The 12,500-nt window shown below is 51.8% G+C and overlaps 1 protein-coding gene across 3 annotated transcripts in view; it reads left to right on the top strand.

Annotated features, from left to right (window-relative positions):
• The window catches only part of cadm4 (cell adhesion molecule 4), a 198,211-nt gene that overhangs the window by 171,291 nt on the left and 14,420 nt on the right, over window positions 1-12,500 (top strand). For all 3 annotated transcript variants that reach the window (XM_036942466.1, XM_036942464.1, XM_036942468.1), the window contains exons 3-6: window positions 3,445-3,732; window positions 4,896-5,057; window positions 5,456-5,546; window positions 6,908-7,080. In XM_036942466.1, the coding sequence (XP_036798361.1) occupies window positions 3,445-3,732; window positions 4,896-5,057; window positions 5,456-5,546; window positions 6,908-7,080 (714 nt within the window). The remainder of the gene's footprint in view (window positions 1-3,444; window positions 3,733-4,895; window positions 5,058-5,455; window positions 5,547-6,907; window positions 7,081-12,500) is intronic.

The raw sequence follows: 12,500 nt of genomic DNA, 5'->3' as shown, positions 1-12,500 counted from the left end.
TGTGTTTGTGTGTGTTTTGCATGTATATGTGTGTGTATTTAGTGTGTGTATGTTTATGTGTTTGTGTGTTCATGTAGGTCTGTGAGCGAGGGAGACAGTGAGGTTTCAACATTCATCTCTGTCAGCCCCAAGAAGCCACCAGATCAATGTGGTTATGAGGGAGGTCAACCTATTGAACCCATTAGCTGGCCTCTTTAGGTCAACCTATTGAACCCATTAGCTGGCCTCTTTAGGTCAACCTATTGAACCCATTAGCTGGCCTGTTTAGGTCAACCTATTGAACCCATTAGCTGGCCTCTTTAGGTCAACCTATTGAACCCATTAGCTGGCCTCTTTAGGTCAATCTATTGAACCCATTTTCTGGCCTCTTTAGTTTTAACAAGGTCTCATTTCATTATGGAGGAGTACATTCTAGGACTTCATTCATACTCCCCTCCCTACCTCATTACGCAATAACAACATGGATCAGACCTCTTCTGCCAGATGAAAGCAGTATATTGAAGCCTTCTGTCCAACTAGCCCTCCCTGTCAGATCAGGACTACCGGTTCACACTATTAAGTATTTAGTGCCACTTGCTCCCTGGGGAGGAGAACCCTTTTTCCATCTGAAAGCATAATGGACCTTAACAGGACAGAGTCAGAGAGAGAAGGGGGGAGAGAGAGAAGGGGGAGAGAGAGGTTAGGTATTGTAGGGTTTGAGTTTACCTCTCTCTCGCACTCTACTCTCTCTCACACACACACAGATGCACATACACACTGCAGGGCGATTCCAATGCTACCCATTACCATTAGTGCAGGGAGCAGGGTAACCCATGGTGTTTCTGGGAGCCCTCCGTGCTGAACCATTCCCCTCTATAACTGTAGAAAAGTCCTGCACTGTTAGGTAAAGGGAATGAGGCTGTCCAGCTGCAGCACTAAACCAATGGGCTCTGATGAAGCTTGTGTCTCAGATGGCACACTATTCCCTTTATAGTGCACTACTTTAAACCAGGGGATCCGGTCCCCATAGAGATCTGGTCAATAGTAGTGAACTATATAGGGAATCGGGTGCCGTTATGGACACACACAAGGTCTTTTATTAGGCTGTCCAGCATAGAAACAGACTATAGGAACAGTAATAGACCTGTTCAAGAGGACTCTGTGGAGGACTCCCATCTATCTCCTTTAGCTCTGACTGCCTGTGGATCCCATCTATCTCATCTAGCTCTGACTGCCTGGCATGCAAATGAACTGGGACAAAAGGTGAAATAGGACTTGAACAAAGCTGTGACATTTAGATGCCATTTAGTGTTTTTCTGTTGGGAATCACTCTCACATTCAGGGAGCTTTGTGAAATAGTATTCTAAGGCAAATGTAGACTATTTTTCTCTCTGTCTACAATATATTCCTCTGTGTTTCACACAGACACACAACACACACGCACACACTAAACCTCTGATATAATGAATGATGCTGTGAAATGGTAGACTATTACACCAGGGAAGAGAGAAGGAATTCTCCCTCTGCAGAAGCAAACACAAAAGAGAAGGGAGAAAGGGACTAATAAGAAGAGAGAGAGATAGAGGGAGGAGAGAGGAAAGAGAGTGAGATAGAGGGAGGGAGAGAGGAAAGAGAGGGAGATAGATGAGGTTGAGAGGAAAGAGAGGGAGATAGAGGGAGGTAGAGGAAAGAGAGGGAGATAGAGGGAGGTAGAGAGGAAAGAGAGGGAGGTAGAGAGGAAAGAGAGGTAGATAGAGGGAGGTAGAGAGGAAAGAGGGAGGTAGAGAGGAAAGAGAGGGAGTTAGAGAGGACAGAGAGGGAGATCGAGAGGGAGGTAGAGAGGAAAGAGAGGGAGATAGAGGGAGATAGAGAGGACAGAGAGGGATATAGAGGGTGGTAGAGATGAAAGAGAGGGAGATAGAGGGAGGTAGAGAGGAAAGAGAGGGAGATAGAGGGAGGTAGTGAGGAAAGAGAGGGAGATAGAGGGAGGTAGAGATGAAAGAGAGGGAGAAACAGAGGGCGGTAGAGAGGAAAGAGAGGGAGATAGAGGGCGGTAGAGAGGAACGAGAGAGAGGAAGAGCGGGCGGTAGAGAGGAACGAGAGAGAGGAATAGCGGGCGGTAGAGAGGAACGAGAGAGAGGAAGAGCGGGTGGTAGAGAGGAACGAGAGAGAGGAAGAGCGGGCGGTAGAGAGGAACGAGAGAGAGGAAGAGCGGGCGGTAGAGGGGAAGAGAGGGCGGTAGAGAGGAAAGAGAGGGCGGTAGAGAGGGAGGTAGAGAGGAAAGAGAGGGAGAAAGAGAGGGCGGTAGAGAGGAACGAGAGAGAGGAAGAGCGGGCGGTAGAGAGGAACGAGAGAGAGGAAGAGAGGGCGGTAGAGAGGAACGAGAGAGAGGAAGAGTGGGTGGTAGAGAGGAAAGAGAGGGAGAAAGGGAGGGAGGTAGAGAGGAAAGAGAGAGAGGAAGAGCGGGCGGTAGAGAGGAACGAGAGAGAGGAAGAGCGGGCGGTAGAGAGGAACGAGAGGGAGATAGAGGGTGGAAGAGAGGGCGGTAAGAGAGGGAGGTAGAGAGGAAAGAGAGGGAGAAAGAGAGGGCGGTAGAGAGGAACGAGAGAGAGGAAGAGCGGGCGGTAGAGAGGAACGAGAGAGAGGAAGAGCGGGCGGTAGAGAGGAACGAGAGAGAGGAAGAGCGGGCGGTAGAGAGGAACGAGAGAGAGGAAGAGCGGGCGGTAGAGAGGAACGAGAGAGAGGAAGAGCGGGCGGTAGAGAGGAACGAGAGAGAGGAAGAGAGGGCGGTAGAGAGGAATGAGAGAGAGGAAGAGCGGGCGGTAGAGAGGAAAGAGAGGGAGAAAGAGAGGGCGGTAGAGAGGAAAGAGAGAGAGGAAGAGCGGGCGGTAGAGAGGAACGAGAGAGAGGAAGAGAGGAAAGAGAGGGAGAAAGAGAGGGCGGTAGAGAGGAAAGAGAGAGGCTGTGCAGTCAGTCAGTCGATACAAAGTAGGTTTGGGGAAGTTTATGAGACAATGGCCATTGAGTCCCTGTCACACTCTGACGGTTATTAGCATTATTTGTTATTATCATGATTTTCTCACAATAGATTTTTCCCTTTCTCTGACATCAAAAGAAACAGTTTTGCTATCCTATGTCCATTCTCTGGGTTGTCTCTCTTCTCACTGCCTCTGTGGTTGTTATGATACTATGGCCTTGGTCAGGAGGTCACAGTGGATTGTTGGATTAACTATGTTTAATTCTTCTCCTCCTCCTTCGCTATTCCCCTTTCAATTCCTCTATTCACTCTCCTCCTTGTTACTCCCCCGGTCCTCTTTTCTTTTGGCCTTGCTTTTCTTTCCATATATTTATGTGTTTATCTCCAATTGTGGTATCCTATTGTGTCTTGACCCCCCCCCCCCCCCCCCCCCCCCCCCCCCCGCCCCGATGCTGTCTGTCTCCCTGTCTCCCTCCTTCCCTCCCCAGCGTTGAAGGACGACCGTTTCCAGATGGTTCTCTTCACTCCCCGTCTGGTGCGCATCACCCTCACCAACGTGAGCGTGTCGGACGAGGGCGGCTACTTCTGCCAGCTCTACACCGACGACACCCACCACCAAGTGGCCACGCTGTCCGTGTCCGTCCCTCCCGACACCCCCACGGTGGAGGTGAAGCAGGAGGCCGTGGAGGGGGGCGAGGTGGAGCTCACCTGCCTGTCGCCGCGCAGCAAGCCCCCCGCCACGCTGCGCTGGATCAGGGACCGCCGGGAGATACCAGGTCTGTCCATCCTTTGAAGATCTATCACTATGTCGCTCTGTCATTCTATCTATCAGTATCTGTCTGTCTGACTCTGTCTTTGTTCAGTCATACCTCTCTCTTTGCCTCTCTCTCTCTCTGTTCACTTCCTGCATTCCCTATCTATCCGCCTGCCTGTCCCTGTGTCAGTCTATCTATCTTTCTCAAACTCCATCATACTCTCTCCTTTTCTGTCCAGCCTTCTACCTACCTCGCTCTTTACTCCCCATCTGATAAGACTTCCATCCAGCTATCACTCTGATCACTCTGTTTACCATGTTATCTGTCCTTCTGTCCATCTCTTTCTGTCTGTGTGTCTGTCCCGCTGTTTACCCTCTGTCTGTCCTGTTATACCCTCCACCTCTCTCTTTTTTCTCTCTCACTCCCATCCCGTCTCTCCATCTTAATCTCTAACTCAGCACGTCTCTGTGCCCTTACACTTTGTCCTTTCCCTCACTCTTCTTCTCTTCATCCCGTCTTCCTCTCCTCCCCCTCTTCCTCTTCTCTCTCTCTCTGTCTCCTCCTTTCATGCCGTGTTCACAAAGATGTCTGTCCCCTGATGTGACAAGGTTACGTAGGAAGCGTCGTGGGCTGATGCGTGGGGCCCACAGCAGACAGCCCAGTTTTCTGTTCTGCTCTGTAGTGCTGTGGAGCGGGCCCTGCCCTGAGTCAAATACAGTGTGACATTAAAGGTTAGGCTCCAGATCCTGACGGATAGAATGTCTCAGTAATTAAGACAGTATCTCCCTGCCCTCATCTCACGCTTCAATTGGGCCTGCTTCAGTTCACTCAGCTGAAATAATTGAAAACTCAGCATGGTGTTAGTTATTGTCATATTTTCACAGACTCATATTACGTGACCTCAGTTTTGGCCACCACCATCCCTCCTCTTCCTCCTCCTCACCTTCCGCTGCCTCATTTGGAGTCTTTTCAAATATTTTTAATCGCATCTCACGCTCTCTTCATCTTCCTTTTATGTTTGAGCCTGTCCAGATCCCTCTCTCCTCTTCTCCTTGTCATCAATCATGCCCGTCTCACTCTCTCCATGTGTCCTTCTCCCTTCTCTCTTCTCTCTTTCACCAGCGCCTTTTCCTTCTCTCCTCGTCCTCTGTCTGATGTGCTCCCTCCCTCCCTCCCTTCTCTAGGTGTGGTGTCCCAGCAGGAAAATGGGAAGACAGTGAGTGTGTCCAGCACCATCCGTCTCCCTGTGGAGAGAAAAGACAACGGGGCAGCGGTCAGCTGTGAGGCATCCCACCCCGCCCTGGGGGGGCAGAAGAGGGTCCGCCACTACCGCCTCGACGTCCACTGTGAGTGACTGGTCAGCCACCGAGGGTTACCATGGCAGCACACTGAAGCTGTATCACCGTCATTTCTGATGGTCACGACTCATTTGTGTTTGGTGTCTGGGGTGGTCAACCCTTCTGTTGTAAATTACTTTATCAACTCACCATTTCTGAGTTTGATCAGCGTTTTTCTTCCCTTTAGATCTGCATAATGAGTGTCGCTGCCAAACTGTTGCTGCTTAAATGGCCCTGCATGGCTTTCACAGCAACACGTATGAATACCTCCTCAGATGTGTCTGTTCACTGCAGCCATTAACAAAGCAGCAGCTGTTTCACCCTGAGGGATGTTATGATAACAGAACCGCCAACCGTCACTCTTGATTGGTTACCATGGTAACCATTCCTTCCTCCTCTCTCCCCAGTTGCCCCCACAGTGAGGATCATCCCTCCCCCTGGCATCCTCCGAGAGGGAGACTCTCTCAGCCTCACCTGCTCCATCACTGGAAACCCACTGTGAGTGTGTGTGTGTGTGTGTGTGTGTGTGTGTGTGTGTGTGTGTGTGTGTGTGTGTGTGTGTGTGTGATGAGATTGTTTGATTGGCTTGTGCATTTGCTGTGTATGTATACTGTGCTCACACTACAGCTGTTTGGAGTTGAGACATTCTCTGGATAAAGTGTCTGAGGAGGCTGTAACAAGCCCCTTGTTAGACACTGTGATGTGTTTGTTGTGCATGTGTGTTTCTGAGGCAACTGAAGCCTCTTCATTAAGCTCTATAAAAACTGGTTTGTGTGTGTGTGTGCTCGTGTGTGTGATTATTTTTGTGTGTGTGTTTGCTTGTTTGTTTGTTTGTGTGTGTGGTGAGTAAAGCCATAGTAAAGCCCCACAATAAAGCCAGGCTGAGGAGCCAGTATGTGTGGCCCAGTGAGGATCAGTAACAGCCTTGCTAGGGACAGTGACATGAGAGATGTGGCTGTGGTGATTGATCCACTGGACTGCCCCTGCCTCATCTCACGCTGGAGTGACCTCACCACACTCTCCTTAACACCTCCGGGACCCCCATCACTCTCAGGCCCCGGACAAACTTCCTGTTAACCGTTCATCACCAATTCATTACACTGCCTGTCTTTGTTGGAGGGGTGTGTTTATTAAAGTGTGTGTACGTGCGTGCGTGTGTGTGTGTGGATGAGCTGGGGGATTTAATTAGATGCTTCCTGAGGGATTAGGGTGTAGATGAGCTGGGATTGTAATCTTGCCAGGGTGGAATGAGAGGGACAGCCAGCACAGCACAGGGGATGCACACACACACAGGGCTTTGTGTGAGATTGTGTGGTGTGTTCGTTGTTTCATGTAATCCAATAATCTTTTGTCTCAGTCGCCTTCTGTCTCACTTTTCTTTTGTCTTTCGTGTCTCCTCTTTCTCTCCGTCCTCCTGTCTGCCTCTGCCTCTCCCTCTCTCATCTCTCCCCCATAAATCGCTGTCTACCTCCTTCCCTGGCTCTCTCCTCCCATGTCCCGCTTTTCCTCTCTCCATCTGACACAACATCTTTCTTTGCTCCCTCTCCTCTCCTTCTCTCTCTCTGTCCATAAATCTCCCCAATTCTTTTCTGTCATGCTGTCTTCCTCTCCCTTGGTCTAATTTAAAATCTCTCTCACTCCCTCCTCACCTTTTATTTCCCATAACCTCCCTCTCCCTCCACCTCTGTCTTATTTTTATACTGTATTATCTTTTCTCTCTTTCTTCTCCCTATCCCCTCTTGCTCCCCTTGTTTCTCCCCCACTCTATCTAATTTCACTTACTCTTTCCACTTCCTCTTCTTTCTCTCTTTCACTCTCTTCTTTCCCTCGCTCTCTCTCCCTCCTCTCTCTCTCTGCAGGCCTAGAGATGTCCAGTGGACTAGGATCAATGACACCTTACCTGAGAGGGCGGAGATCTCTGGCCCCACCCTCCAGGTGTCCCGTCTCAGCCAATCACACAATGGCACCTACCTGTGTCAGGCGCAGAACAACTACGGCCGTGCCGCCGACCACTACACGCTGCTGGTGTACGGTGAGCCACCGTCGCCATGACAACCACTGCCTTGCGGCGAGTAGTTGCCCTAAGGCACAGATCTAGGATCAGCTTACCCTCCATATCCTCCGAATCCATTCACCGTCCAATCCTATTTGAATGAGACACCAGAAGCGTATCACAGACACAGATGTAGACATCAAAAGCGTGAGCCACTTCATCAGTTGTTTATGCTTCACAGATGTGCGAGGGGCATAGGGGGTCGGGCTAGGGGTTGAGTTGAGTTGTTAACTCAGCATCTGTAGTCAGTATAGTCAGTGTACCACATGGCTGTGGCCCCCTAGTGGTTACTCCTGTCAGTGCAGCCTTCACATCTGACAGCTGAAGATCAGAGAAAGGGTAGGAGGAGGAGAAAGAGGGGGGTTGTTGCGTAACATTTTAGGTTGCCTTAGGCTGCGCCCCCTCATCATCCCCCCTACTCCCCCCTTCCCCTCCTCCCTTAATTCCCTGCCTCCTTACTATCTCCTGAGCAGTGGCAGCAGGTGGCAGGAGCGGCAGGCGTCAAACAACACTCTAAGTATCCTCCATTGAGAGAGGAGCCAGAGCATCTTGCCAGAGCAGCCATCGTCAGCCACCACCAGAGCTAAAGCCACACTCTCTCTCTCACTGTGCAACACAAGTTAGGCATGCCTGGCTTTGAAGTACGTCCACGCTTCAAGAAAATGCCCTTCTCTTCCTTGGTCTCTATCGTCTGTCTCCTAGAATGGTTCTTCTTCTTTGGTCTCTATTGTCTGTCTCCTAGAATGATTCTTCCTTGGTCTCTATTGTCTGTCTCCTAGAATGATTCTTCCTTGGTCTCTATTGTCTGTCTCCTAGAATGATTCTTCCTTGGTCTCTATTGTCTGTCTCCTAGAATGATTCTTCCTTGGTCTCTATTGTCTGTCTCCTAGAATGATTCTTCCTTGGTCTCTATTGTCTGTCTCCTAGAATGATTCTTCCTTGGTCTCTATTGTCTGTCTCCTAGAATAGTTCTTCTTCCTTGGTCTCTATCGCCTGTCTCCTAGAATGGTCCTTCTTCCTTGGTCTCTATTGTCTGTCTCCTAGAATGATTCTTCCTTGGTCTCTATTGTCTGTCTCCTAGAATGATTCTTCCTTGGTCTCTATTGTCTGTCTCCTAGAATGATTCTTCCTTGGTCTCTATTGTCTGTCTCCTAGAATGGTTCTTCTTCCTTGGTCTCTATTTTCTGTCTCCTAGAATGATTCTTCCTTGGTCTCTATTGTCTGTCTCCTAGAATGGTCCTTCTTCCTTGGTCTCTATTGTCTGTCTCCTAGAATGATTCTTCCTTGGTCTCTATTGTCTGTCTCCTAGAATGGTTCTTCTTCCTTGGTCTCTATTGTCTGTCTCCTAGAATGGTTCTTCTTCCTTGGTCTCTATCGTCTGTCTCCTAGAATGATTCTTCCTTGGTCTCTATTGTCTGTCTCCTAGAATGATTCTTCCTTGGTCTCTATTGTCTGTCTCCTAGAATGATTCTTCCTTGGTCTCTATTGTCTGTCTCCTAGAATGGTTCTTCTTCCTTGGTCTCTATCGTCCGTCTCCTAGAATGGTTCTTCTTCCTTGGTCTCTATTGTCTGTCTCCTAGAATGGTTCTTCTTCCTTGGTCTCTGTCGTCTGTCTCCTAGAATGGTTCTTCTTCCTTGGTCTCTATCGTCTGTCTCCTAGAATGATTCTTCTTTGGTCTCTATCGTCTGTCTCCTAGAATGGTTCTTCTTCCTTGGTCTCTATCGTCTGTCTCCTAGAATGATTCTTCCTTGGTCTCTATCGTCTGTCTCCTAGAATGATTCTTCCTTGGTCTCTATCGTCTGTCTCCTAGAATGATTCTTCCTTGGTCTCTATCGTCTGTCTCCTAGAATGATTCTTCCTTGGTCTCTATCGTCCGTCTCCTAGAATGGTCCTTCTTCCTTGGTCTCTATCGTCCGTCTCCTAGAATGGTTCTTCTTCCTTGGTCTATATCGTTCGTCTCCTAGAATAGTTCTTCTTCCTTGGTCTCTATCGTCCGTCTCCTAGAATGGTTCTTCTTCCTTGGTCTCTATCGTCCGTCTCCTAGAATGGTCCTTCTTCCTTGGTCTCTATCGTCTGTCTCCTAGAATGGTTCTTCTTCCTTGGTCTCTATCGCCTGTCTCCTAGAATGGTTCTTCTTCCTTGGTCTCTATCGTCTTTCTCCTAGAATGGTTCTTCTTCCTTGGTCTCTATCGTCTGTCTCCTAGAATGATTCTTCCTTGGTCTCTATCGTCTGTCTCTTAGAATGGTTCTTCTTCCTTGGTCTCTATCGCCTGTCTCCTAGAATGGTTCCTCCTGTTTTTCTCTTCTATATATCTTTCCCATACTCCTTCTCTCTAAATGTCTATATATCTTATCCTCTCTTTGTTCTCCCCCCCCTCTCTGCTTTCTCACCTTCTCAGTAGTTTGCCCTCTTTTCTGCGTGTACTGTAGTTCAGAGCTCCCTGGAGGGTTCATGTCTTGTCGAGTCCAAGAGGGACAGAGAGAGGGGCAGAGAGAGGGGCAGAGAGAGGGGCAGAGAGAGGGGCAGAGAGAGGGGCAGAGAGAGGGGCAGAGAGAGGGGCAGAGAGAGGGACAGAGAGAGGGGCAGAGAGAGGGGCAGAGAGAGGGGCAGAGGAAGCAGGGAGAGAGATGTCGAAGCCAGGTTAGTGTTCAGTTAGGGGCTTGCCCAAGTTGGATTAGCCACGCTTGCCCCTGGAAATCCCAAGGTGAACTGGGGTGGGGTCGCCTGACAGGGCAGGGCTTTATGGCGATGATGAGTCAGCTAAAACAGCTCATTATGACAGTTCTGAAAAACGAGCCCTCTCCCCCTCACACTGTCAACCAGCTACCAGAGTTATCTAGTGTCTGATGTGGCCATGAAGCGAAAAATCAGGACAAATCGGAGGCCAATTTGTTGCAGGAGCTTTTCGAGGCTGGGTGATGCTTTGAAAAGCAGAGAGAGAGTGAGAGGTTGGTGAGTCTCTGCCGAGCCAGGCCCAATGCCGCAAAATCTTTATTCAGCAGGTTTAAGTGTGTGTGTGTGTGCGTGTGTGTGTGCGCGTGTGCGTGTGTGTGTGTGTGCGCGTGCATGTGGTGGGATGGCGTGGTGGTGGTGGTGGTGGTGGGATGGTGTGGTGGTGGGTTGGTGAGATGGCGTGGTGGTGGTGTGGTGGGATGGCATGGTGGTGGTGGTGTGGTGGTGGTGTGATGGGATGGCGTGGTGGTGGTGGTGTGGTGGGATTGGATGGCGTGGATCTGGTGTGGTGGGATGGCGTTGTGGTGGGTTGGTGGTGGTGTTGCTGGTGGAGCTCAGAGGAGAATGTTACTGATTGTCTCTGCAAAGCCCTGGGGGTCTGCTTACAGTATGTCATTCAACTGAGCTGCTGTGATGAAATGGATTGCTGTAAGCCAATAAAGCCCATTAGAATTGAATTGCATGAGAGAGTGTTGGAGATGGAGGGAGGGAGGGAGAGAGAGAGAGAGAGATGGGAGAAAAGAGAAGGCTAGAGGGATAGATGGAGAGATATAGTTGTGATTTGGGGGAAGATGAGTGCAGTGGTTAGGGTAATGAGGTAAGTCACTAATTAGGTGGAATAAATTATACCTCTATTTAATGAATGACTAAAGAAAAAGAGAGAGAGGTGAGAGAGAGGGTGAGAGGTTAGGAGAGGGGGAGGGAGGGAGGTTAGGAGAGGGGGAGGGAGGGAGGTTAGGAGAGGGGGAGGGAGTGGGGTTAGGAGAGGGGGAGGGAGAGAGGTTAGGAGAGGGGGAGGGAGGGATGTTAGGAGAGGGGGAGGAAGGGAGGGAGGTTAGGAGAGGGGGAGGGAGTGGGGTTAGGAGAGGGGGAGGGAGGGAGGTTAGGAGAGGGGGAGGGAGGGAGGTTAGGAGAGGGGGAGGGAGGGAGGTTAGGAGAGGGGGAGGGAGTGGGGTTAGGAGAGGGGGAGGGAGGGAGGTTAGGAGAGGGGGAGGGAGTGGGGTTAGGAGAGGGGGAGGGAGAGAGGTTAGGAGAGGGGGAGGGAGGGAGGTTAGGAGAGGGGGAGGGAGGGATGTTAGGAGAGGGGGAGGAAGGGAGGGAGGTTAGGAGAGGGGGAGGGAGGGAGGTTAGGAGAGGGGGAGGGAGTGGGGTTAGGAGAGGGGGAGGGAGAGAGGTTAGGAGAGGGGGAGGGAGGGATGTTAGGAGAGGGGGAGGAAGGGAGGGAGGTTAGGAGAGGGGGAGGGAGGGAGGTTAGGAGAGGGGGAGGGAGGGATGTTAGGAGAGGGGGAGGAAGGGAGGGAGGTTAGGAGAGGGGGAGGGAGGGAGGTTAGGAGAGGGGGATGGTGGGAGGTTAGGAGAGGGGGAGGGAGGGAGGTTAGGAGAGGGGGAGGGAGGGAGGTTAGGAGAGGGGGAGGGAGTGGGGTTAGGAGAGGGGGAGGGAGGGAGGTTAGGAGAGGGGGAGGGAGGGATGTTAGGAGAGGGGGAGGGAGTGGGGTTAGGAGAGGGGGAGGGAGGGAGGTTAGGAGAGGGGGAGGGAGAGAGGTTAGGAGAGGGGGAGGGAGGGAGGTTAGGAGAGGGGGAGGGAGTGGGGTTAGGAGAGGGGGAGGGAGGGAGGTTAGGAGAGGGGGAGGGAGAGAGGTTAGGAGAGGGGGAGGGAGTGGGGTTAGGAGAGGGGGAGGGAGGGAGGTTAGGAGAGGGGGAGGGAGGGAGGTTAGGAGAGGGGGAGGGAGGGAGGTTAGGAGAGGGGGAGGGAGTGGGGTTAGGAGAGGGGGAGGGAGGGAGGTTAGGAGAGGGGGAGGGAGTGGGGTTAGGAGAGGGGGAGGGAGAGAGGTTAGGAGAGGGGGAGGGAGGGATGTTAGGAGAGGGGGAGGAAGGGAGGGAGGTTAGGAGAGGGGGAGGGAGGGAGGTTAGGAGAGGGGGATGGTGGGAGGTTAGGAGAGGGGGAGGGAGGGAGGTTAGGAGAGGGGGAGGGAGGGAGGTTAGGAGAGGGGGAGGGAGTGGGGTTAGGAGAGGGGGAGGGAGGGAGGTTAGGAGAGGGAGAGGGAGGGATGTTAGGAGAGGGGGAGGGAGGGTGGTTAGGAGAGGGAGGGGGTTGGGAGGGAGGGAGGGAGGGGGGTTAGGAGAGGGGAGGCAGGGAGTATAGGAGAGGGGGAGGGAGGGTGGTTAGGAGAGGGGAATGGAGGGGGTTGGGAGGGAGGGGGGTTAGGAGAGGGGAGGCAGGGAGTATAGGAGAGGGGGAGGGAGGGTGGTTAGGAGAGGGGGAGGGGGGTGGTTAGGAGAGGGGAGGGAGTGGGGTTAGGAGAGGGGGAGGGAGGGATGTTGGGGGAGGGAGGGTGGTTAGGAGAGGGGGAGGGGGGTGGTTAGGAGAGGGGGAGGGAGGGGGGTTAGGAGAGGGGAATGGAGGGGGTTGGGAGGGGAGGGTTAGGAGAGGGGGAGGGAGGGGGG

This window comes from Oncorhynchus mykiss, chromosome 2 (genome assembly GCF_013265735.2).
Source record: "Oncorhynchus mykiss isolate Arlee chromosome 2, USDA_OmykA_1.1, whole genome shotgun sequence".
In the NCBI taxonomy this organism is placed as follows: domain Eukaryota; kingdom Metazoa; phylum Chordata; class Actinopteri; order Salmoniformes; family Salmonidae; genus Oncorhynchus; species Oncorhynchus mykiss.
The sequence above is the reverse complement of the archived record's forward strand: the minus strand, read 5'-3'. Positions and strand labels throughout refer to the sequence as shown.